Below are 27396 nucleotides of genomic sequence, written 5' to 3' on the forward strand. Positions count from 1 at the left end.
CCCTAAAAACTTGGGTAACGTTGTTTTTCTAAATTAACTGCGAAAACGGGAGTAGGATGTCGTGAGGCTGGTTCCCTAACTTCCTTCAGGCATCAGCATCTAAGAAAGGCCTTAACTGTTCTTTTACAAATACCAAGGTTATCAGATTTTTCCCACCGTTTACAATCATCGCCTCTTTTCAAGTATTTCAGAAAATTACCATCTCAGAGAGGCCAACTGTGACCACTGTTGAAAACCACAATTGCCCCCACCGGGCACGGTCCCATTCCACCCCACCCCACCCCCTTTCCTCTGCTTTTTCTCACTAGCATTCATCACCAAATATATAGATATATAGTAATTATTGTCCCTCCTCCGAGTATAAAGAATCCTGAGAATGTAGAATATAAAGAACCATGAGAACTGGGATCTAGGTTTTAATTTCCGCTGTATCCCCAGCATCTACAACAATGCTTGATAGTTCGCACTCAATAGATGCTGAATAAAAGGTAAGATATTAAACTAGTCTGGACTAATTGTATGAACTGACGTCAGGTTGGACTAATACCGCATTTCTCGCTCTCTGAAAATGGCTTCAAGAGGTCATAAGGTGACGTTCTTCAGTTTTCAGAACTGGAAAGGAAAGGTTCCCACAGTTCTCAGAACGCGAATTTCTCGCCACAATTCAAAATGGCGGAGGAGGGTGGGGCCTGTCACATGGTGGGCGTCACAGCAGCTCTCCTTTTCCAGACCACGGCCCGCCTTGCCGCGTCGTCTGTTGCCCCTTCTTCCTCCCGCCGAGCCTTTTCGAGGAATCGCCTGGGATTGGCTAATAGACTAGGAGTGGGGCTGCGGGGCCGGAACGCGGCATCATCACTTCCTGTTGTGGGCAGTCGTTTCCTGTCGCTGCTTGGTAACAATGGGGAAGATAATGGCTGCCTGAGCAACGTCTCCGAGCAGGCGCTGGGCTAGAGGCGGGTCTCAACCAGCGACTCATCGGAGGCGGGCTTGAGAGCAGGGGCAGGGGAGGTGCACAGGAGCCTCGGCGGCGGCGGCCGAACCGACAGAGTCGGACCCGACACTAAAACCGAGTAAGTGAAGCCTTGGGAAACCTCTTGAGAAATGGATGGAGCGCGAGAGGAAGACAGCGGAGCTGCGGCCGCCGCGTTCTCTCAAAATGGCCTGAGTGTCGCGTCGTGGCGGACGCTCAGCGCCGCCTCCGGACCCCAAGGCGCTGATTGCTGCGGGGGGCTCCGTGGCGTAGTCGCCGCTGCCATTTTAGTTGGGCGTATAGTCACAGTCTCTTGAAGAAGGGGAAGGAGGTGGGTAGTACTTCCTCCCCGTGGCGGTGCAAGCTAAAGCCAAGGCCCTCTACAATCTTAAGAATTTGGGGGAGGCGATTTATGAGTGTTGGCCTCCGGCATGAGAATCTTTGATCGTCTTAGGGTTTTTTCTCTTTGGTTCTCTGGAGGCTTCCCTCGCTTCCTTACCCCTCTTTTACATGGCGGGCTTGGGCTTGGGAAAAGGGAAAAAAATCAGGCTGCTCTAAGTCAGTTGCAGGGAACTCTTGGGCCTTTAGATTTCTCAGGATTTGCAGAACCCCACTTCGAGCCCTTCTGCTGGGCACTATCAATTAGGCGCCCCCTGGGGCCACGATGACATCTTCCCTGAGGATCTGGGGCAACTGGTTTACTCCCTTACTCGATAACCCTGGCATAGTCTTTGCCAGATACCACTGCAAGAATCCCCCGAAAAGGCAGGGAAAAGCTGTTGCGTGTTTGTTGTTTTCCCTGGGTAAGGGTGGGAATTGGGCCAAAACATTTTCAACTTAATTTCCTTCAATCCGGCAACAACCCAACCCCTCCCCCCTCAAAAAGAAAAGCCTAAGGGTCTCGGCTTCTGCGGGCGGTACCTGCCACGTACGCCATAGCTTTAGTAACTAGTATTAACCGGTTGGGCTTCTGCTTCCTGAATACTCAGTCCCTTTTTCCCTTATGCTGATTAATTTCAAGATGGAGGAGACAGCCACGTTCCTTCCCTAGACAGTCTCCCTGTACTTATTCCACAGGTTAGTCCGGGAATTTGAGGTCTAGCAATCTTGTTATTTAGGTCATTCTTTTCGTTTAGGGGCAAGAGGAAGCATTTATATGAGGTTGTCATCCACCATTTGCAAGGTCCAACAGTAATTTTTTGCTGCAAATAAGGAGCCCCCATTTCCTGAATCAGAATTAACCGCTGTCGCTTTGGATCATTGAAGGGAGGAAGAAATAAATGTACTACTAGTCGTTTCTAATACTAGAATCATTTACTTGATTCTTCGTGATTAAAGACAAAATTACCCCTAGCACCCCCATCAGGTACATTATGTCCGTCCTGGATGACTTGAGACCAGGCAGCCCAGTTATAGCCCCCCCCCCAAAATCAGCTTTCTAAATTATAAAAATAAAGTACCCAGGAAGACCAATCCAAATACTTTTTAAACTATGATTTCAAGAGACTGTTACACTGAACAATTTTCATTCTTTAGCCTAAATGTCCTGCTGATCTTTCATACTTTAGTTTCTGCCATAGGCTCCTGTAATGTGCCAAATAAGTACTTGAAAGTAACCAGCAGAATCTGAAAATATTACTGGTCTAAAGAAAGGCCTATTTTAAGCAAGCTTATATTAAAAGGTAGATTGTCTTTCAGCCTTTAAAGGAAATCTTCTAACACAAGATTGCTGGTTTTCTCTGACCTTCTCAATCTCCCCAAATATCCTAATAGTAATACTAAATTAGGTTGGGTTATGGGGTAACTTAAAATATATAGGATGTGGTTTTTTTTAGGATGTGTCTATTTCAAAGAAAATGTCTATCTTATGAAAGAGGAAGAATAATGGATTCTTTTTTTTTCTAGAGCAGAGAGTGAAGAAAACTAAAATCCAGTTTATTGTATTACAATACTATGTCATAACAGTCAGGTAATTTATTTTTTGTTGCGTCTCCTGATGATTTATGTGTAGAATGCATGTTTAAAAATATTTATTCTGTTTTGCAGGCCCTGTAATTGGATGGGCTCATTTGATATATGTTTATTGGTGCTGGGCATTCTTCATGATGAAAATGGGTTTTTCATTGGGAATTCAAAGGGTAGTGTGTCTGAGTAGCTAGAACTCACTAGTGTTTTGTCTGTGAATTTTCTTCTTTTAAAATAATATCTGAAGTTTACCAATACCTATATAGAACAGAAAGAACAAAGTAGAAATTTGCTGCCTTAAATCATTGTTGGAATGGGATGGGTCTAAATAGTGTTTCAATGTTCATTGAATAACTAAATGAAACATCAGTTGAGTGTCTTACAGGAATATAATCTTACATTGGTTTGGGTGGTGGTCAACTTTTTTCCTTCAAGGTCCAAAAAATCCTAATTGATATATGATACTGTGATATTAACTCCTTTCATTACCATCATTGTTAGGGTAACCACATAATTTATTGCCCTAGCCAGGTTGCTTTTAGGAGCAAAAGGGACATTATTAATAATTATGCCTGGACAACAGGTGCAAACCTGGATTGCCCTAGGCAAACTGGGATGGAATTAGCTTAAATTCATAACTAATTTGCATTGAATGTGTATGTTCTGTGTCCTGTGTTTTTACATGCATGACTTTGTAATCCTCATAGCAAAGCCTCATGAGGATATTAACTATTTTACAGAGGTAATCGAAACTGAAAAGAGGTTAAGCAATTTGTCCTCAATTAAATATCTAATAAATGGTAGATCCCCCATTTTAACCCAGGTCTCTTTGAACCTGGAGTCACTAAACTTTTATACCTCTAGACTTAATTGCTCTCTAATTAGTTTGGAGATGGAAAGAAAATGAAAGCTTGTTATAAAAGAAATCTATAGGTTAGATCATTTCAAAAACTTTTGTTCCCACTTAAAGGGAATCTGCTTTATGAAGTAGGTGAGACTTTTAGCAATTATCCTCTCCCCTTTTTTTTTTATGTCCTGGTTCCTGTTTCAGCTATTACTGCTTGTGATATAATTTGATAACAATTTACAATCAGAAATGGTTTTAAGAAATAGCTTAATGAAATGATCTGGAAATGTTAGGCTGGTTGTATATGTTCTTTCAGGTTAGTGAAGATGTTGTGAGGCCTTAAATAATATAGTAGGTCAGATGGGACATCTGCATCTGTGGAATTATAATGTGTGTATTACTTTTTCCATAGACTTAGTAGATTGTGAAATAGAGCAAATCACTCACCAGCCTCTTGTCCCTTGATTTACCATAGGGTGGATAACAAATTAGAAAGTGAAAAGTCCTCTCTCAAATCCAGATTGATGAGGTGCTAGAATTTTGGGCCACTGCGTAGGACATGTTTTTCTTTGTAAGTTTACTTCCTTAACACCTCTGTATAACACAAAGATTTCCAAAACCTTATGGGCCATCGACTTCAGAAAGTATTCGTTTATATAATCCCTTGACATTTTGATAACCAGTGTAAGAAGGCAATAATGCTTGTGTCTGTTTTTTCCTTCATTATTTTCTCCCAACCTTGAAAATGGAAATTTCCTAGATAATCAGTTTATTTTTCCTGTCATCAATTGAGATGTTTTTTAAATATGAAAATATTGGCAATTTTGAACAATTCAGGAATATATGTACTTATGGTTTTATTTCTGAAATATATAGTTGATCTTTTTGTTGTAGATTTTCTGACCCAAGATTTTTGTTCATTAGTACCTACATATGTGTGAGACAAATATCTATAGACAGTTTGTGGTGTGTATATCAATTTGTGCACCTTTTGCAATGATTTCATGACTCCAGCTTGGGCTGCCATTATAACATTTGCATGGTGATGAACATGATACTTTGTTGGGAGGGGGGTATTTGTGTTGGGTGTTTTTAACTTTATAATGAAAAATGGTCTCTTTCCTCTCACTCTCCACTTAATTAAAAGCTGTAGGGAGAAGGAAGTTAACTCTTAATTATAATTTTAATTTTCTTACTGGCCAAATTTCCCATTAGTGTCAATTATATCCAAGGTGACTGACTATATTAATTTATCCAAGCTGGAACAGTTTTGAGAGTGAAAGAGGGCCATATTAATAATCACTGTGGGACAACAGGTGTAGATTGCTACTCTTCTGGATAAACTGGAGATATATGGTCACTATGGTCATCATTTCTATGTCAGAACACTGGTTCAGGAAGCACAGTTGTCAGCATGTTTCATTCAGTAACACAAAATTGTTTCCCTCAAATGATATAACCGTCATTTGTGTACATAATATTTTCTTTTTTGGTCAAGGGATTTTTAATTTTAAAAACTTTCTTCACTTTTTAAAAAGTTAGATGTAAAACTTAAGTTTTTAAAGATAGTATCTTAAAGATAGTTCTTAAAGATAGTTATCGATTACACCAAAACTGTCAATAGTCAATGATTTTACATTACTTTTTTATGAACACATGAACATTTTGGTGTTTTGAGTCATTTTTTGACTTGTTGGGGATAATGAGGCAGAATTGAGTTTGTGTGGGTAAGACCAAATTCCAATTTAGTGATGTAGCTCAATAATAACATGGAATGAATAATCGAAGATTAAATTTACTGTCTAAAGTACTTGAGTGAATAGAAATGTCATCATGATGGTTTATTAACTAACTTGTTCCTGTGAACTGGCAGCATTTGGTTTGATCTCTGTCCTCTGATTTGTTGGCATTCTTATTAATACTCTTTCAATTTAACTGTTGTAGAGGGTTGTAATAGAACTGTTTGTGAGCTGCACGTCAGTAGACTTCCTGCCAAGAGATTTAGACCCATGAGGGACACTTCTGAATCCTTTTTTTTCCTGCTGTCCCTTTCAAGTGGTAAAGATAAAAGAATATAAATGAGGCTAAAGTAACATTGCCATGCAGATAATATTTTGTAATCTTGTATTGCTATAATAGTATCAATAGTGGTAGAGTCCTTGGTAGCATCCTCTGATAGGCCAGTATTGGAAATAATCAACAAATTGTGTGGGTGATGACAGGTATCATGCATTAGGTAAAGGCAGTGAAACATCAATCCTGTCCTGTTTTTCAAAGAGGGGTGCTTTATATTTTTGTTGAAAAAAGTAAGATAGTCACAAAAAGGAGATAGAAGTGCCTGAGTGAAGTGGTAGGGAGAAAAGCACAGCGTTTTAGGCTGATAGCCTAGTTACTCATGTTGTTTCTTAAGCCTTACTTTTCTGACTTACTACTGTAATGTGACCTGGGTTATATTTTATTCATAGTCACAGATTCATAGAACTGGCAGGTACCTTATGGATGGTTTTAATCCAGCTCTTAATATTGATGAAGATCCTGAGGCACAAGAGGTTAAGTGAATTGGCCAAATTAACATAGCTGGTTAATATTACAGCTGAGACTAGAACCCACTATCTCCTACTTTCTCCTTTTCACAGAACTGAATTCCACCCTTCCACTGATAGAATAAAAAAGCTGTTTGATTGTTAATCATCTTTTGTCTATTACAAATGCTAGGGGCGCCTGGGTGGCGCAGTCGGTTAAGCGTCCGACTTCAGCCAGGTCACGATCTCGCGGTCCGTGAGTTCGAGCCCTGCGTCGGGCTCTGGGCTGATGGCTCAGAGCCTGGACCCTGTTTCCGATTCTGTGTCTCCCTCTCTCTCTGCCCCTCCCCCGTTCATGCTCTGTCTCTCTCTGTCCCAAAAATAAATAAACGTTGAAAAAAATTTAAAAAAAAATGCTATAAAATTTTAATTAAGCATTCTGTGTATGTAAATTCTCAATACTTTTGGTGACTACATATACAATAGTACTTTATATCCTGACCTCAAATTCAGTGGTTCTTTGTGATTTAACTTTAAAAAAAAAACTGCGTTAAATATTTTTCATTTTGGTGATGGTATTATTGAGCTATTTTCTTTATTGACAAGGATTGCATGTCCTTACTTTTCATTTATTTCTGAGGTTCTTAATTAAGCTCTGTTGCAAATAGAATGATGCTTGTTCTTTTTCAGTATGACACATTTTTATGTTGATACTATGATTTTTTTTAATTGGCATGTTCTGCTTTAGAACACTATTGAGTCTGGAGCTTGTATGAGCACAAAAGATGAAATGCTCAAGGTGCTCTGGTAGTTAGTTGATATTAGGTTACCTTGATTACTCCCTCCCGCTGTACCTTTTTGTTTTTAAGAAGAGATTATATCTCACAGACTTAATAGATGTGTCTTCTTTTTAAATTGATATTCACACAAGCATTTGGATTTCAGGATTCAGTTTTGTAAAGTCTTTTGTTTAACAGTATTTTTGGTGCCTTAAGTCTCCTTCATTGGGTACTGTGATGCAGTATATCTATTGAATATAATATGTATGTATTTAGCACCAGGAGTGACCCATTAGTATGAACAATATGTTTTAAGTGACTTTTCACCCTGACATAAGAAAATTACATTCTTTAAAGATTGGAGAACATAGGAAAATTAAATGAAAAACTTTTAACAGTGGTCAGAAACATAGTGATCTGCATACTTGTATTAATATATAAGAAATGGAAATCACTAAGACAGTGCTTTAAAATACTCAAGGTGAATAAAATCTGCTTTAAATTCTCTGATTACAGAATAAACCTCAGGTTTAGTTTTCTTGCTGGCTTTTCTTTCCTGGAATTGAATTTACCTGACAGTCAAACATTCATTGACCAAACGAATAGTTTTTGAAATGACTGGGCAAAATTTATAATTTGGCTGCTCATTTCCAGGAATGGATTTGGATATATTGGCACACAGTACTCTGGAAGAAATAAGGTTAATAAAATATGCTATTTTTTGTTTTTAAAACAAAAGTACTAAAAGTTGACTTACTTAAAAATAAGTCCTACTTCCTTCATACTGCTTATAAAAGGTGTTTTGTTGCTTTGGAAGTTTTCATACCAAGAGTGAACATGGTATAAAAAGCTCATAGTGAGGTTGAATACTTTAGACATGCCTGTTGGGATTGAAGGAATGTGTTTTAAAGTATATAGTTTTGCAAAATTATTGGGAGTCAGTTGTTCATGTAGTGAAAACTTGACTGGATTTGGAATTAGGAGACTTGTATTTAATTACTGACTCTTTCCACTTACCAGCTACATGGCATTTGGTAAATCACTTTCTCACACTATACCTGTTATCTGTAAAATAGAGGTGATTATTCCTACTTCATAGGATTGTTGTGAGGATTAAGTGAAATATAAGTGAAAGGGTTGTGTCAATACATGGTAGTGGGTATTGCTTATAATAAGGGAGAGACCTAAGTGACTTAACAATTACATATTCTCTTAAATTATTTTATTGGTAAGCTTTTCAAAAAAAATATTTAAGTTTAAAAGTGGGTGATGCTAATCATATATTTACTCCAAAATTTCTGACTTATGCACATGAATATTGTAACTGAGAGTAAGATAACTAAATAGATTTAAGATGTTCTCTTTTATGTTGATAGAAGGAGCCCAAGAGTGTGGGAGGATTCTTCTTTCCTCTTACTAGTTAAACTGGAAGTGTACCACAGTGTTCATCATAGAGTAGAATCTAGAGACCCATTTTGGCAACATAATTCTTTATTAAAATTTGACACCAAAATGGAGAGAGATCTGTATTTGATCATTTGAATTGTGGTGTCTGGCATCTTTAGTGTGCTTTAACCTTTAAAATGTTCATTTTCACTTACGAGTGGTAATGTTACATCTACCAGGGTCTGAACCTGTGGTTTAGATTTACTATATTTTTTCACTTTATTCCGCTTGGATAATAAAGGGACTGCTTAAAATAAGACCAGGTTCATGGGTGTGTGTGTGTGTGTGTGTGTGTGTGTGTGTGTGTGTGTAAGATCATTTTACAAGGCATTTGAGAGCATTGCTTATATTCAGGATTTCCTTTTTTCTCCAGAATGTAATTACTTCTTGTCCAGGGGAACTCTGCAGGTGTAATGGTCATAACTCACCCATTAAATGTCCCTAAAGTGTAGAAGTGTCTTGTCAGTGCTGAAATCTCTTGAACCCCATGCCCAGCCTAGGGGAAATGCAGAGTAAGTCAGAAAGAAGGCAAAAGTAGGGAAAGAAGTCAGAGTTTTCTTTCCCTGTCCCCTAATCAACTACAAGAAATAAACTTCTCCTTCAGTGGACACCTATACCTTAGTAAAAACATTGTGTGTTCTGTTTAATGAAGCCTTGCTGGTTTGGTCGCAGTTTTGAAATAAAAATAAGTGTATTACAAGGGATGTCATGTGGGGAAATTATTTTCCTTGATTTTCTCTGGTGTATATTGGGAGGAGGGAAAAGGAGAGCAGGATATGATTATGGAAGTAAGAGTAATTTGGATGATCATGTGTTGCTTTGTGTGTCCCATTGTTAAAGTGTTAAAGATAAAATTAAACCAAGATAAAGATTCTTGCATGGAATAAACTAACCTCTAAGCTCACCAGGAAAGAGCTGTTTATGATTCAACAGTCCCTAAAATCACAGTGTCAGTAGGGTTTTCAATAGAGGTGTAATGTTTTGTCTCTGGTTTCCATGTAGGAAATGATAGAAATTCTAAAAAGGTCAAGAATGAAATCTTGATGATTGGTGAACATAGGAAAGAATTCTCTATTCCATGTATATTGGTAGAATATTGACATTACTATTTTATTTTAGAAAAACATAAAGAGGATGTATAAATAGTGGGTGTGTAGAGCACGAACAATATATTGGGAACACTTTGAAATTCGTCGCATATGTGGGATTTCTCTACCTTACAAGCAAATTCTTTCAAATTGCACTGTCCAGTGTGGTAGCCACTAAGCACATGTGGCTACCTGACACTCGAAATGTCACTGGTGTAACTGTATTACTGAATTTTTAATTTTCTTTAATTTTAACTAAGTTAAATTAAAACTGAAGCAGCATAAAATATTTTCTCATTAAACACAACTTCATTGTTTTGGTAGGACTGCATTTTACTTTAACCATTGAAAATCTAGTATCCAGCTTGAGATGTGCTGTGAATGCAAAATACCAGATTTCAAACACTTGGTATTAACAAAAAGAATGTGAAACATCTCACTAATTTTTTATAGTGATAACATGTTGAAATGGTATTTTGGTTATGTTGGGTAAGTAAGATTATGAAGAATATTTCAAAACTATAAAAGACCACGTAAGGCATGAAGTGCCACTCTAGTGGCACAAACGCTGTGTGCAGCAATGGATGAAAAAATTGCTAGCTGAGATAGTAATAGTTTCTCAGGAGGTAAGATTTCATTTCATTTCATCTTAAAGGGTGAGTGAAATGGGGAGAGACTGAGAAGCGGCTGAGGGAACAGTGTTAGTGGAAGTGTGAAGGTAGTAACGTACAAGGTATGTTGCAGGGCAGGGATGCAGCAACTTAAGTGGATTTGTCTTATCAAAGTGTTATAACAAAATTGTGGCAGTGGAATATGTAGCTTAATAGGACCCTAAGCCCAGAATAGAAAACTAAGAGACTTCCCCATCCTTAATGACATGTTAATCCAAAGGGTCTTTTGAAGTCCGTCTGTTCAAACTCCTACCTAGTAAGCAATCTCCTCTTAATATCCACCGGAATTCTGCTTGAATATTTTGAGAGAATGGGTAGTTTGCTTGCTTCAAGAGGCTGGTTACATCTCCACTTTAGAATAGTTTCATTGTTAGACCATTGTATCAAAAGAAAGAAATATCTGCTCCCATAGTTCTTCAACTGTTAGCCCTAGTTTGATTCTGTGGTTCTCCCTTTCATGTTATAACTCTAAATATTTGAAAATGTAAATCATGCCCGTTTTTAGTTTTGTCTTCATGCAAGTCTTCTCTGGGTAATTCAGCCATTTTCTTTATGGTGTTCCCTGACTTGTCATTTTGGTCATTCTAGATCTGAACAACAGGTTGCCTTGGGTCTGTTACCACTTTCATTTGAACACTGTGGTCTATGAACGCAGTATGAGACTATCTTAGGTTTCTTAGCTAGGTCAAACAGGTTTTTTATTGAGCTTTTTGTTAACTGAAAACTTGAGGTCTTCATGTGAACTGCTCTTTTCACATGAGTAGGTTTCCTCCCTACTCTGTACTCTTCGTATAGGTTATTTTAATTTGATAATCCTTCATAAAGTGTTCAGGGTAGCACATATACCATCACTTTTGTTGATTTCAGCTCATCCTCACAAGCCACTGAAAATTCAAAATATTACTTATCATATATATACATCTTCATTACTAACTCCCAACTCTGAATTGGTTAGATTTGGTTGGCATGTCTTTGACATGGTTCTTATTTAAATACTGAAGACAGGATTCTTTGCAGGTTAACATTGCTCTGTAACCTTTGAGGGTGAATCTATTAAGCTGTATTCTGTGAATCTGTTAAGCTGTATTGTCATCAGCTACTTCTGAGTAGCATCTTTGCTACTCAGACTGTGATTCTAGGATCAGCAGCAGCAGCACTTGGAGGCTTATTTAAAATGCAGGTTCTCCGGCCCCACCCCAAATCCACTGAATCAGAATCTGTATTTTAACAGGATTTCCAGGTGATCTGTTTGTATGCTGAAGTTTGAGAAGCACTAATCTAGGCTACATTTCTCCATGATGATAAATAAGGATGTAAAACCTTCTCAGACTCTGTACAGAAATCAACCCAGACTAGTCAGCAGTGTAATTCTGATGTTCCTATTAAAGAGGTTCTCAAACCTAACTGTTCAGTAGAATTACCTGTGGAATTTTTAAAATATTGCTATCTGGCCAACCCCAGAGAAAGCTTCCCAGGTGATTCTAATGTACAAGCCAAGGTTGAGAACCATCCCTATGGAAAGCAAATAAGGTTAATTTGACAGTGAACCTCACTGCTGGTAAACATATTTTTCTTCTCCGTGTTTGCAATATATCTGATAGTCTATTCCAGAATTTCCCTCTAGGTTTCTGGTCAGATTTTGCTGTGCTACAGTTTAGAGACTTCACTTTTTATTTGAAGGTTAGATTATTTCTAAATCTAGTGTTTTTATCATCTCTCCTATTCTCTGTGATTTCTCAGAGATCATCATTAGAAGTTTTGCAGTTCAGTCTCTTGATTCTCTGAGTTTGTTTTTTCCACTGCTTCCAGTTGGAAGGTGGTTCTCCTTGTTGAATAAAATAGGAACAAAACAGAAGTTGAGTGCCTCTACCTTCCGTCCTCTGTTAATATACCAACTCCCCCACCACTCAGTATAAGACCCCTTTCTTGTTTCAGATTCCATTTTTCAAAGCCATTTTAAAAATCTTCCATATTTTTGCAAGTTTCTGTTCCATATGGGCTTTAACCTCCCCGATGCTGTTCTTAAGACTTTGTGACATTCTTAGAACAGTCCTTGGTATGTGAGTTTTCTATTATCTTTGGTTCATATCCTTCAAATGTCAGAACTTACCAGACATTTTTGTCTTTGAAGATTTATGTTTTAAAAGCCTTTCAACCATACTGAGTTATACTTTTTTTTTTATAAATTATTTTTAGAACTATTTACTGATCCTCCACAAGTGGACTTTGTCCTAACTTTCATGTTAACTTTCAGAATATTAGGTGCTTAAGTACATTAACAAATATCGCTGGTGGTTTTCTTTGGTTTGAAGAGTTATGGCTGAAGCGTCTTTTTCCTTTGTGCTTTCCTGTATTTTTTTAAGTTAGCTGCTTAACTATTACCAACACCAAATTGTGTTCCTTAGCTACATATGGAAAATTTTGACTTCCTTTTGTTTTTTGTTTGTTTGTTTTCCATTTCCTGGCCTATATGACTTTAAGCTGTTGATTTCCAGTCTTAAAGTTATAAAAACCAGACAGGTAGAGAAGCTTCTTCTTTTATTATTATTATCTGAAAGAGAGTTTGGTTTTATTTTTCTCTTTAGTACTGAATTGTGAGTATCCAGATATTTCATGTATTGTATTTGGGATTGAATCTTAGTACTGATATAGATTACCTCTTCCACAAGTCAGGTTTTCATATTTTTGTGGAATTAACTTTTATATTTTCAGTGTGAACTTAAGGTCAATCTGGTGTTAGAAGGAAAAAAGCTAGAGGATGACTTTTTTTTGTTTGTTTGGAGTCTTATTTTAGATTGCTTACTTACTACTGTTGTTTTTCATTAGAGTGGTTAGTTGAAAGTGGTAGAAAAGCCAGGTAGTAATGTGTTTTTTGGCTTTGCTGATCAAAAAGCAAAATTGAGCATATTTTGTAGTTATTTATATAGAAAGAGAGAAGCCCAAATTTCCACAAAGTTTTTCTTGGTAAAACTCAAAATATAGTAATAATGGAGTAGTATTCTGTAATATGGGTCTGATAACGGGAAGAGTGGCATTCTTTTTTGGAGGGACATTTTGCTTAATCAGAGCTAAACATATTACTTATCAAAATTATTTGCAGATGTTCATCTAGTGTTACTGACTTTAAATGAGATTTTCCTTATTTAATTTTTGAAAATGTCTTTTCACACATACAGGTACAAGAAAACCTAGGAGATACTGCAGGTTCAATTCCAGACTCACATAACAAAGCAAATATCACAAATATAACAAAGCAAATAAACCAAGTCAAATGAATTTTTTGGTTTCCCAGTGCATATAAAGGTTATATTTACAGTGTAGTCAGTTAAGTTTGCAATAAATAGCATTATGTCTGAAAAATGATGTGCATACCTTAATTTCAAATGCTTTGTTGCTTAAAAATGCTATCCATCATCTGAGCGTTTCAGTGAGTCGTAATCTTTTTGCTGGTGGAGAGAGGGTCTTGCCTCCTTGATGTTGCTGCAGCTTCTACATCAGCATTTGCTGCTTCACCTTGCAGTTTTATATTAGGAAACCTCATGAACTACCTTTCAAACTTTTCTCATGCAGCTTCCTTACCTCTCTCAGCCTTCATAGAATGAAAAGTTTTAGGGCCTTATTCTTGATTAGGCTTTGACTTGAGGGAATATTGGGGCTGGTTTGATCTTCTATCCAGACCACTGAAACTTTCCATACCAGCAATAAGGCTGTTACCCTTTCTTACCATTCGTGCATTCACTGGAATAGCACTTTTAGTTTCCTTCAAGAACTCTTCCTTTGCATCCACAATTTGGCTATTTGGCACAAGAGGGCTAGCTTTTGGCTTATTGTGGCTTTTGACATGCCTTCCTCACTAAGCTTAATCATTTTGCTAGCTTTTGATTTAAAGTGAGAGATGTGTGATTCTTCCTTTCATTTGTATACATAGAGGTCATTGTAGGGTTTAATTAATTGGCCTAATTTCAGTATTGTGTCTCAGGGAATAGGGAAGCCCAGGAAAAGGGGGAGAGATGGGGAACAGGTGGTTGGAGCAGTTAGAACACACACATTTATCCGTTTAGTTTGCTATCTTACATGGGCATGGTGCATGGCACCCCAAAACAATTAGAACATCAAAGATTACAGATCACCACAGCAAATGTAATAATAATGAAAAGTTTGAAATATTGCAAGAATCACCAAAATGTGAGACAGAGACACAAACTGAGCTAATGCTGCTAGAAAAATTAGCACCAATAGACTTGCTCCACTCAGGATTGCCAGAAACCTTTCAATTTATTTAAAAAAAAAAACAAAACAGTATCTGTGAAGTTCAATAAAACACAATATGCCTATGTTGCTATCTAATCAGTACACAAGCATAGAATTTTAATGAAGCATATTTATCCCTTACAGAAGGCATTTATAGAATTCATTTGATATTTACCTTTCAGCATATCATTACACGGCAGAATTATCACTTTCAGTTGAAGGTTAGGTGGAAGCTCCTCAGATGCAGTTAAAGGGATTTTGAAATAAGGAAATTTTCTTTGTACTTGCAATGAGGTCCAAAAAATGCTTCCGGAACTGTAATTTGTGCTCAGAAAATAAATCTGTTACAAATTTGTAGGGGAATGGAACTGTTGTTTCTTTGATAGCATGTGTAAAGCAGCTTAACATTGTGATTCCAGTGTTGTTGAAATGATCTTACTGCATTATAAGTTTTGCATATAAGTGCTGTTCTGCCTTGTAATTTTAGGTTGAATTCATTAAAACACATTAGGAAGTCTACAGCAATAGCTAATTTCTCAAGCCATTCATCATTTGGTAATAGTGATTGAAGGTGGTTCTTCTCATTCAGAAAAAAAATTCAGTCTTGGACTTGCGTACAATGAATTACGCTATAACTTTACCAAGGCTAAGCCATCAAATTAACAAGGAGTAGGGCAAGTTAGGAAATTGAGCTTCTATTTCTGACAAAAATTCAAGAGAACTGGTGATGTTTAAGTCCACAGTAATGAAGTTCACTGGTAATAATACTGGTTCAGTAATACGTTAGATTCACATAGTTTCTGCAAACTACCTGCTGATGAATAACATAATGAATAACCATAGACTTTAAATACCTTACATTTTCACAAGCTTTATAGACTTGTCCAACTTGTCTTTAGCTGCTGTACATATATATTTACCACCATTTCAGTTGTAACACTTCTTAGCAGATTTCACTTTAAGCTGTGCTCAATTAATGTTTTCTCAACTTTTTTGAAATAGTTGGGGCACCTCGGTGGCACAGTTAAGCCTCTGACTCTTGATCACAGCTCAGGTCATGATCTCATGGGTTAGTGAGTTTGAGCCCTGCATCGGGCTCTGCGTTGATGCTGTGGAGCCTACTTGGGATTCTGTCTCTCCTCTCTGCACCTCCCCCACTTGTGCACATGCTCTTTCTCTCTCAAAATAAAATAAACTTAAAAAAAAAATACGATCACCTGTAGTTGCTCCATGCAGACTATTCATAGAGGCTACTTCTGTAGTTACTTCAAACTTCTTAAGTAATCAATACTTGACTCCTTGAATAAACAACTGAATAGTATCAATTACATTTGTCGACTCATCAAGAGCCAAGAAAACTCACTCAGAATCATTTGCTGTCTCATTTTTCAATTGATTATGACATATCCCAATATCCTTGAATTTTTGAGCATTTACTCTCACAAAAAGCCAATCATCTTGGGGCGCCCGGGTGGCTCAGTCAGTTAAGCGTCCAACTTCGGCTCAGATCATGATCTCACAGTCGGTGAGTTTGAGCCCCACATCAGGCTCTGTGCTGACCACTCAGAGCCTGGAGCCTGCTTTGGATTCTGTGTCCCCTCTTTCTCTGCCCCTCCCCCACTCACGTGCATGCTCTCAAAAATAAATAAACATTAAAAAATAAAAAACAAAGCTAGTCATCTTAAACAGGTTTATTTTCTCTGACACATTTCTTTAGCTTCTGCAATGAAGCACAGTTTAATTAACTCCCCATTATAAACAGCTTTTCTTGATTTAGCCAACAAACCACTTGGAAACTTACTTTGGTTGAAGCTTCATTTTTTATTGTGAGAAAATATTTTGTGATGAGAGTGTTGTTTTTAAATTTTCCAATTTTTTGGACTGTAGCTCTTCTGTGAATTGGGAATATCGTGATGGTTGCTTAGTCTGATAGTATGAATGTGTATTTTATTTTAGCACAGTTAAAGAGTGCCATTGCATAATAAACTCAGTCTTTTCCATCTCACAACAAAATCCATATTCCACTATGCCTTTGAGGTTGACAAAGTGCACTTTTACTTCATTTGACATGATAAGTATGAACTGGTAATTTTTTAAAATGTCATAGTTCTGGTGATATGTATGACACTTGAAATTCTGTCAGGTTACATCACTACAGTTTATAAGGTACAGATCATCACCAATGCAAAGTGATGAGAGTGCCACATCCGGTTGCTCATCTCTACTCAGCTCTGCCATTACAGCACAAAAGCAGCCACAAACAATATGTAAATGAAAGTATATGACTGTATTCCAATGAAACTTGATGAACACTGAAATTTGAATTGCATATACTTTTTGTGTATCACAAAACATTATCTCCCTTTTGTAAAAACAGTCTTTAAAAGTGTAAAAAAAGTCATTCTTTGATCTCAAGGAAAAAAATAGGCGCCAGGGCTGGTTTTCATAGTTTGCTTACTCCTGACCTACTTTTTTCCTAGTATAACAGTCCTTTTTGGGAGTTTTTCTTTGATGAAATTTCATTCATATGATGTCTGAAAATTCACATCTTGACCTGCATTCTGGATTTTCACATAATTTAAAGTGTTCTGCAGAACACATGGTAACTTTTGTTTTCAAGATTGATCTCCTTTCTCCTTGTAGATAATTTTCCACTTGTTCATCAAGATGGAAAGCTCAGATTCTAACGATAAAGGAAGTGGTGATCAGTCTGCAGCACAGCGCAGAAGTCAGATGGACCGATTGGATCGGGAAGAAGCTTTCTATCAATTTGTAAATAACCTGAGTGAAGAAGATTATAGACTTATGAGAGATAACAATTTGCTAGGCACCCCAGGTATGCGATGTGTGAAGATTTCTGGTCTTTAAAAAAAAAAAGTCTTATTATAAAAATCTGTTTCTGCAGCCATTATGAAGTATGATTTTTAAAATTTTTTTAATGTTTATTTTTGAGAGAGACAAAGTGCAAGTGGGAGAGAATTGAAAGCAGGCTTCATGCTCTGAGCTGTCAGCACAGAACCTAATGTGGGGCTCGAACTCACGAGCTGTGACATCATGACCTGAGCCAAAGTCAGACCCTTAACCGACTGAGCCACCCAGGTGCCCCATGAAGTGTGATTTTAATACAAGGGATACAGAATGACATTTATTGCTGTACTTATTGCCTAATTCTGTTCACTTATATTTGGAATTATCCTCTATCACATCTTTTAATTATGAATTATATTATGAATTTATAGCAAGCTGAATTGAAAAGACTGGAACTGAACAATATTTTTGTTTTTAGTTAGCTTTATTTAACCTACAAGACATAAATCTGAGTGTGGAAGAGCTAATGGGAATGTTAGTTCCTAGGACAGACTTCCTTTTTTGTCATCTCTGATTCCCAGATTATATTCTAATCATAATCCTCCAAAGCTGGCCTTGGGTAAAATTGTTAATTCAGAACTTTGTGCTTGGTTATTCTCTTTTGCCCAATTAGGTCCCATTTGATCCTAATTAAAACTCATTATCTCTAGTCCTCCTCATATCTATTTAATTCTTTTTAAAATTTTTTTAAATGTTTTTATTTTTGAGAGAAAGAGTGCAAGCAGGGGAGGGGCAGAGAGAAAGGGAGACACAGAATTAGAAGCAGGCTCCAGGCTCCGAGCTGTCAGCACAGAGCCCATTGTGGGGCTCGTACTCAAGAACTACGAGATCGTGACCTGAGCCAAAGTCGGACGCTTAACCGACTGAGCCACCCAGGCGCCCCTCTATTTAATTCTACTAACTTTTGAGTTATTTAAATTTTAAAAGGTAAGGTGTTAGTTAGCATGCCTCTTATGAGAAGGAGTGTGTTTTGAGCCAACAGAACCAGACTTGAATCAGAATGCCTAAGTTGGTATTCTGGCCCTGCCATTTATTGATACATCAGTCTCTCACTTAGTCTCAGTTTCCTTGTTTTAAAATGCAGATAATAATGTCTGCTTCCCAGAGTTACAGTTTTAAAGAATGAGCTGTTATATGCCAAAGCATTTAGTAAACTGGAAAGAAACTTATATAAGTTTTAATGTCATGCTCCCATACCCAGGTTCCTACTCCTTGGTTTTCATCTCAGTTTTCGTAATTTCGCAAACATTTTTAAACTATTTTCAGGTGAAAGTACTGAGGAAGAGTTGCTGAGAAGACTACAACAAATTAAAGAGGGTCCACCACCACAAAACTCAGATGAAAATAGAGGTATATTTTGCTTTGGAGGGTGGGTAGAGGATGAAATAGATAAGGAACTTCAGTAAATGTCAGCCAGAGATTACCGAGAAATGGAACAAATTAATTTAGTGCTAAGTAATTGTTACTAAAAAGAGAACTGGCATTTTCTTGATATTTGGTGAGAATGTCAACGTGTTTTTTTTCTGCTTCACCTTTGGGTTGTTGGTATTAATTGAGACATAGTGAGAAATGGCTTTAAATAAGCCACATTTAAATAATGTGATATTTTTTCTTGATTTTTTTACCTCCATCGACATTTTTTCCTTCCTACTGAATTATTTTTTCCTTATAAACATGTGAGTTTTCCACCAGCAGAAAGAAATGGCTATATTCTCTAACCTAGTAGCTATCAACAGGTTATAATTCCCACCCCCACCCCCCGCTGCCCCCCAGGGGACATTGGCAATATCTGGAGACGTTTTTTGGTTGTTGTCACAACAAGCTGGGGCTTTCTACTAGTAGCTAGTGGGTAGAGGCCAGGGATGCCTCTAAACATCTTTACATCCTAAAATTCACAACAACACAGCCCCCAGAACAAAGAATTATCTGGCTCAAAATGGAAATAGTGCCAGTGTTGAGAAATCCTGCTTTTATGTTTTAAATAGGATTGTGGGGAATTTGGCTATCTAACATAAGAGGCTATGATAACAGTTTGGTTCTTGAGCATGCCATTACATGTACTATGCCAGATTCAGACTATTCATTTGTTCTGATCTCCAGTTTCATGTTAATTTAAGCTCTTGGTAATATGAAGAAGTACTCAATACTTTTAAACTAGTAAACCCCATTTATATTTTTGCAACGGCTACAGCAGTCTTGTGTTTTAAAAGACCTATTTATCAAAAGCATTTAAGTCAGGATCCTAGAAGAAATATTGTAAACTAATGAAAATTTGAGAGAAATGTACTTTGCACTAAAGCAGTAGCCCTGTACCTTAACTGGCATTTGTCTTATTTGATTACATTAGTGTTTTGACAGTGGACTGAAAAAATGTATTCTGTATATGAAGTATTGAAAATAGACTTCCTACAGATTCCCTTTAAAAAACATTCTCTAAATTTCTCTAGGATTAGCTTGTTCTTTTGAAACGAAATTAAAACATTCCTGTCTTTACTTTGCAAATCTATACAGTATAGCTTACAAATATCTGTAAATGTGACATCCATTGGGAATCTTTCTTTTTTCTCTAACGCAGAGTTTCAGAGCATTATTATATGATTGTCCTAATTTTAGTAGTTCCTTTTTCTCCCTCACCCCTCCCTTTTTTAAAAACAGGTGGAGACTCTTCAGATGATGTGTCTAATGGTGACTCTATAATAGACTGGCTTAACTCTGTCAGACAAACTGGAAATACAACAAGAAGTGGGCAAAGAGGAAACCAATCTTGGAGAGCAGTGAGCCGGACTAATCCAAACAGTGGTGATTTCAGATTCAGTTTAGAGATCAATGTTAACCGTAATAATGGGAGCCAAAATCCAGAGAATGAAAATGAGCCATCTGCAAGACGTTCTGGTGGAGAAAATACAGACAACAACAGCCAAAGGCAAGTGGAAAATCCACGATCTGAATCAACATCTACAAGGCCTTCCAGATCAGAACGAAATTCAACTGAAGCATTAACGGGAGAAGTTGCACCTACCAGAGGTCAGAGAAGGGCAAGAAGCAGGAGCCCAGACCATCGGAGAACCCGAGCAAGAGCTGAACGAAGTAGGTCGCCTCTGCATCCAATGAGTGAAATTCCACGAAGATCTCATCATAGTATCTCATCTCAGACTTTTGAGCATCCTTTGGTAAATGAGACTGAGGGAAGTTCTAGAACCCGGCACCATGTGACATTGAGACAACAAATAAGTGGACCTGACTTGCTAAGTAGAGGTCTTTTTGCAGCTTCAGGAACCAGAAATGCTTCACAAGGAGCAGGTTCTTCAGACACAACCAGCAGTGGTGAATCTACAGGATCAGGACAGAGACCTCCAACCATAGTCCTTGATCTTCAAGTAAGAAGAGTTCGTCCTGGAGAGTATCGGCAGAGAGATAGCATAGCTAGCAGAACTCGGTCAAGGTCTCAGACGCCAAACAACACTGTCACTTATGAAAGTGAACGAGGAGGTTTTAGGCGTACGTTTTCACGTTCCGAACGGGCAGGTGTGAGAACCTATGTCAGTACCATCAGAATTCCGATTCGTAGAATCTTAAATACTGGTTTAAGTGAGACTACATCTGTTGCAATTCAGACCATGTTAAGGCAGATAATGACAGGTTTTGGTGAGTTAAGCTACTTTATGTATAGTGATAGTGATTCAGAGCCTAGTGGCTCAGTCTCGAGTCGAAATGTGGAAAGGGCAGAGTCACGGAATGGAAGAGGGGGTTCTGGTGGTAGTAGCAGTTCTGGTTCCAGTTCCAGTTCTAGTTCCAGTTCTAGTTCCAGTTCTAGTTCCAGTCCTAGTTCCAGTTCCAGTGGTGAAAGTTCAGAGACTAGCTCAGAGGTGTTTGAAGGCAGTAATGAAGGAAGCTCATCATCAGGCTCATCAGGTGCCAGGCGAGAGGGTCGACACAGGGCCCCAGTAACATTTGATGAAAGTGGCTCTTTGCCCTTCCTTAGTCTGGCTCAGTTTTTCCTCTTAAATGAGGATGATGATGACCAACCTAGAGGACTCACCAAAGAACAGATTGACAACTTGGCAATGAGAAGTTTTGGTGAAAACGATGCATTAAAAACCTGTAGTGTTTGCATTACAGAATATACAGAAGGCAACAAACTTCGTAAACTACCTTGTTCCCATGAGTACCATGTCCACTGCATCGATCGCTGGTTATCTGAGAATTCTACTTGTCCTATTTGTCGCAGAGCAGTCTTAGCTTCTGGTAACAGAGAAAGTGTTGTGTAATTAAGGTCTGAACTCTCAGCTATGTAGCTGGTATAGTGATGGGCAAACAGGAATCACTTACTTTATGCCCACTTTTTGGGTGGTGCTTAAATGTAAAGTAGCAACCTGAATTGAGTCATTGCTTTCTGAATGCATCATTGTCCTTTTTCCAATTTCTGTTCCAGAATAAAAGGAAATATTTAAAAAGCAATGTTTTAGGACATAAAAATCTGATTTCAGTACCAGTAATTGCTCTTACTGGTGATTCATCATCTACATTTATCAGTTTTTCCTTTGTTATCTTAAAAGATCAGCCTTAGCAATGACTCTTTATCTGTTTCTCATTGATCTTTGATCTTTAACGTTTCCCATGCCATAGGAGAGAGGGACAAAGGAAATTCCCAGTTTAGACTAAGTTACAGTACATGTATAATAAGTGATTGCTTAAAGCTTTGCCATTCCCAGTTATTAGTTGGCACAAATTCAGCTACATGCTGAATGTCATTTGTTCACCTTTCAGATGAGGTGATATTGGACGTCAGTGTAAATAACACTAAGGTTAGGATCTTCTAAATGTATAACTGTCTCCTAAGCCCATCACTGTGGCACACTGTAGAGTGAGCTTATAGTTTAATTGAGATATTTATCTTGTGGAAATATTAAAAAAAGCCTATGCTTGTGTAAGTGAAAAAATCACATTCGTTTAAAAATGTAAAGCTATTTTGTAGAGGCTCAGTACTTTTCCAATGCACTGTTGTATTAATGCATTAAAAATTGTAAAGTACCATGCTTAGAAATGAAAAAAACTGCTTTTTGTGAGCCAACATAGTAAAAAACACACCAAACAAAGTACAAAGCTGCTTTTGTAAGTGTGTAGATGTCAAGAGCAGAACATATCTATAGTATTTATAATGTATGTGAACAGCTACTGTGACATGCAGAGGAAAGGACGGAGTGCAGAATTGAACTGCGTTGAAGATAACCAATGGAAATTTTGTACTTTAACTTGGATTTAGGCAGGAAATGAAAGATAGGAGGTGTAAAGAAAACTGCTCTGAAGAATTTAAAATTTTTATGAAGACAGTAACCATACAGATGTGAACTGGTTTCACATGGTGAGATCCTTGACACAGTATTCTAATTGAGCTGATGAAATAGATTTAACAACTTTGGTAGAGTTTTGGTTTAAAGAAAACAAACCACTACCACCTAGCACAAGTTTACATTGATGTTTCTACAAGTCTGCTCCTCAAAAAAAGAAAAAGGTGGAGGAAAGAGACTATAAACCACTTTTAGCATAAGAATTAAAGTTGGTACAGAGGTGTGTACTCTGTAAGAAAGTCTCCAATTTGCATTATTTTCGAGATTTGTCATTTAAGGTACCAGGCCACACTTGTTAATATTTCATTACTATCTAACACACACTTAACATCTCATATTTAAAGACCAATTGAAGAATTAAGGGATATTTGTCCTTTGTTGAAAGTTGGGTTATTTGAAATTCAAATTTTTCATTGTACTGCTCATATTTGAAGATGAGGCTGCCAACTCAAATCAATGGCACATGTGTTTTTGTGTTGTTTCCTTAGTAATAAGATTAGGTTTATGAAAAACCCCAGTACTCTTGCCAAATTTCTCTTTTGAGGCCAGTTTTGGTTAGGATTAATCTGACTGTGGAGGACTTGTTTGTTTATCTGGGAAAAGATAGTGGACCCAAAGAGGAATTGAATGCATCCTTGGTCTTTAAAGTGACAACTATCCACGCATAGTCAGATACTCTACAAAATAAACAAGTCTGCTTCAGGAATTATCTGGCTACCTTATCTGTTATCAACCTGTCTGTAAAGGTTATTTCAAAGCTCATTCTTTTATATTTTCCTCCAGCTTTCAATCCTACCTAAGTATCAAGGTAATTAACTTGTAAATATGGTAGTTGTTTACTAAGGATATGTACTGCTCTTGCAAGGAAATAATGTCCAAACAAAGCTTCACTTATTTTTTTTAATATAAGCAGATTTCACTGTTTATGGCGCTTATGTAATACATTTTATCTTTTTAAAAAAATTGTCCATGTAAAAGTCAGGATTCCTTTATATTTGTGAGCCTCCTTGTCTCCTTTCCCAAGGGTGTAATCTACAGTTTTCAGATCTGCAGGGTAGTCCCAATTGGCTAAAAACAAACCCATTTTCCTCTTGGTTTGAAATGTCCCATTATAAGGGTGTTTATTTTAAATAGTTTAAAAACAACTACAGCACATTCTAAGCATAAAAGTTATTGACAACAGGTACCTCCCTAACCTCCCAAGATGTATTACTCATTTGTGACATATTAAGGTAAGAGGTAACTCATGCAGAATGCTGGTTATGAATGTAGATATTGAAGCTATTCATAAACACTGGAAATAGGATTTTAAGTTTTTAGCCTTCAGTAGAATGCACATATTGGACATGTGCATGTGGACACCTTTTTCAGTAGCACTCATTAATTTCCATTGGATTGTGTAGAATGGATACAAATATTTTAGTGAAATTTGATACTTTTTTTTTTTAACAAGGCCCATGACTATACTTAATTGGTGTTGTGGACCTTGGAAGACAAGGTCATTTGTAGGTGTCAGATGTACAATGGAGAACAAGAGTCTTTTTTCCCCACCAGCATCCAAAACACCTGTTCTCTTGAGGGAACATTTTCTTGCTAAAGACTACATTTCATTTTGTATCTTTGCACTTTTTCTTTATTACAAAAGGTTCTGTGTTGAAGACCTAGTTTGAACTTCATGCAGTAATAGGAACAAGAAAAAACAATGTTGGGAAATAACGTTCAGAGCATAGGGAAAAATACTAAAAACTGAGTTTTCTTGAGTATTTCAGATATTTTTAAAAATTCACTTACTGGTATGAAGTGTTTGAGGTGTTATGTTGTTTAACTCCAAGCAGCTGACAAGGTTGAGATTTATTATTACTAAAACCAAAATTGAGCAAGTTAGGTTTTGAAGTGTGCAGACTTTATCTATAGCAACACTAGAAGATGAGCCATATTGTTAATTTGGAATATTTGCTCTAAAAAGAACACATTAGTTACACCTCAGTGGTGTTCATGGTTAATGGAGGTGGAGATTGAGAGAAGTGTTCACATTAGTGTTGGAAGTATAGGAAATAATCAATTGTAAAGTTAACAAAAAAAATTTAGTACCAGGATTGTGTGTGTGTGTGTGTGTGTGTGTGTGTGTGTGTGTGTGTGTAATGTACACACACATACAATCTCTATAAACATGATTGTTGAGTTTATCCAAACTTTAAGATTAGGAAACTGCTTAGCTATAAGTGTTACCTCAAGTAATTTTTTTTCCTTTGGGAAAACATGTCCTTTCTGTGCCAAGTGTTCTCTCCTAGTGTCAGTGTCTCAAATTGTATTTATGAAGGGTTATCACTCAATATGCTTTTTTATTTAACCACCTGCTTCTCAAGTGTCTATGAGCTGAAATGGGTCAAGCATCAGTCGTGACTTTCAGTCATTTCCCAAAATACCCATGCGATAGGGAGGTTAATGTTGCAAAATGACTCCTACAAGGCCATTTTTACAGCTTGCTAGAATACAGTGGCACCTTGTGGTGGTTGTCGATACTTTCCTTTTAAAAACGGAGGGTATTCCCCTCCACCCCTTTTTATTCTCCTTTGTTCTTTTGTGAACAAAAAATATAATCTTCCTTGAGTTTTTAAGTTTTACTTTACTGGCTTCCCTATCAAATGTATGGTCAATATTAAGTACACAGAAGCCATGTTTGCAGGGCACTTTTTTCTTTTCTTATGAGACTGTTGATTGCTATTTTCTAAAGTATTCTGTACCTTAGTGATGCAAGAGGTGGATAAGGCACATATGAAAGTGTTAGGCGTTGTTTCCCCCCCTTATCTATAGTATAATTGTTCACTATGTTTAATATTCAATAACAGTGTTGTAATTCAATGAGTTAACTGGTAAATTGTACACTTTTGAAAAACACTTGAAGACGTAAATCAAAAATAACATGCTTCATTTGGAAAGTTAAAAGTGCAAGGTCCGAGGAATGAGTGTTTCACTTATTTTTAAATTGGATTTTTAATTAGCAACTAAGAAACAGCTATGAGTTAAGTACTTGCCCTTTAAAATTTTTAGCATCTTGAAATTGAGTTCTTAACTGGAACACTTCTAAAATACTGTAATATTCCCAATAGGTGAGTGATCTCACTTGCTTTAGTAACTCCATTTTGTACTTAAAATAACAGTGTAGGATAGAGCTGGTACTCAAGTGTTGAAACTCTCAAGGGATAACAACAGTTTTTATCAGTTTCATGATGATTTCCATGTCTATATAGGTGTTTTAATTCAAATTTGAAGCAAATGAACACACTCTCCAACACTCTCAAATACAATTACAGTGAGATATTTGGTTTTGATTAGGATTTGTTTACTACTAAAAAGAGACAAGCTGCTTTATAGTCACTTGGATTGAATGATACCTTAAATACATGCAATGAAAGTGAACCCCACCATACCACTGTGCCTGGTTAATTCAGGGTTCCTCTCAGTTCCTCATCTTGCAGATTTATTCCAATACCAATGTATGGTTGAACCAGCTGCCCAGCCTTAAACTCTATTTAGTGGCCCTCTGCTAACATTCTTTGAACTGATTAATTTGTGTTTGAACTGTCAGATGTTTGAATTTTACCTCTTGTTAGCTCCATTTGTCCCTGGTGCTGCTTTTAAAGATATAGGGCCATGTGATCAGGTATCAGGTTGAGTAGGTCTGCAGTTGGCCTGGTTATGTATCTGTGCCTGTTTTATCTTCTCCCATGAAGAGCTGCTTTGGTATAGATGTTTACTTGGATTCATATATAAAGAACTAACTGGGCAGCAGTCTTAGAAAGCTTTCTGAAGCCAAAAGAACCTGAAGGGATTTGGAGGGGGAATAGTAACAAAAGCTGCCTTTATGTCTTTGAACATGAAGCACATAAATGTATGTTCTGTAAAGACTAAAGTGATTGTTATACCAGGGCTTCCTGACCTCTGGGAGAGATTTTCAAAAAAGCAGAAAGGAGCACAAAGTGAAGTGAATGTGGTTGGCTTGCTTTATCTGGTTTCTCATTTTCTTTCAATTTTAAATCTGAACGTAACACCCTTCTCCAATATCTATCCAGAAGACTCCTGGTTGGGAAGCCCTGTATTAAATTTTGAGAATGTACCCAGTTTCCTTTTTTTTTTTTGTACAGTGCTTTACACCTGCTAAAAAATAACTTGTTTAATGCAAAACAAGACCTTGAAAGGTCAGTCATATTACAGCTGGTTTGATTATTAATAGTTATCTTTTAGGAAGAAGCTTTTTCCCTATGTAAGATGTCATACTGCAGATTTAAAATATAGACTATCAATAAAATGCATGAAGTGATCATTTGTGCTTGATCATCTCTTGGGTTTTTCTTTAAAAAGGGGAATCTGATAAATCTAATAAAGGTTTTGTTGCATCAAACCAATGTCACATAGACTTGATTTTTAGAATCAAGTGAAATTCCTTAGCACAACCTTGATTTTGATTTTCCTCACTTCTATGAGTTTGAGTAGGTACTGGTTTATGGGATATGACCTCCATTTTATGTTGTGTAGTTTAATGGCTTTATCCTTTATCTTCAAGTGGTAAAATAAAAGATTAAAGTGTATTCCGATGCAAGAATCCTGAAAAGATTTATGTAAATAAGACATCTTAAGTAG

At 37.0% G+C, this 27396-nt stretch overlaps 1 protein-coding gene across 2 annotated transcripts; it reads left to right on the forward strand.

Annotated features, from left to right (window-relative positions):
• The first annotated feature begins 905 nt into the window (after positions 1-905).
• RLIM (ring finger protein, LIM domain interacting) lies at positions 906-27079 on the forward strand. 2 transcript variants are annotated; one of them, XM_047097813.1, is made up of 5 exons: positions 906-1070; positions 2876-2939; positions 17183-17375; positions 18674-18757; positions 20063-27079. In XM_047097813.1, exons 3-5 carry the CDS (start codon positions 17207-17209, stop codon positions 21673-21675), a joined length of 1866 nt encoding a protein of 621 aa, XP_046953769.1. In that variant the 5' UTR covers positions 906-1070; positions 2876-2939; positions 17183-17206; the 3' UTR covers positions 21676-27079. The 2 variants fall into 2 exon arrangements, with proteins under 2 accessions (XP_046953769.1, XP_046953768.1); XM_047097812.1 differs by lacking the exon at positions 2876-2939.
• The last annotated feature ends 317 nt before the right edge of the window (positions 27080-27396 follow it).

This window comes from Lynx rufus, unplaced genomic scaffold (genome assembly GCF_022079265.1).
Source record: "Lynx rufus isolate CCGP_SWC_20201006 ecotype Redwood Valley unplaced genomic scaffold, mLynRuf1.p SCAF_42, whole genome shotgun sequence".
NCBI lineage: Eukaryota > Metazoa > Chordata > Mammalia > Carnivora > Felidae > Lynx > Lynx rufus.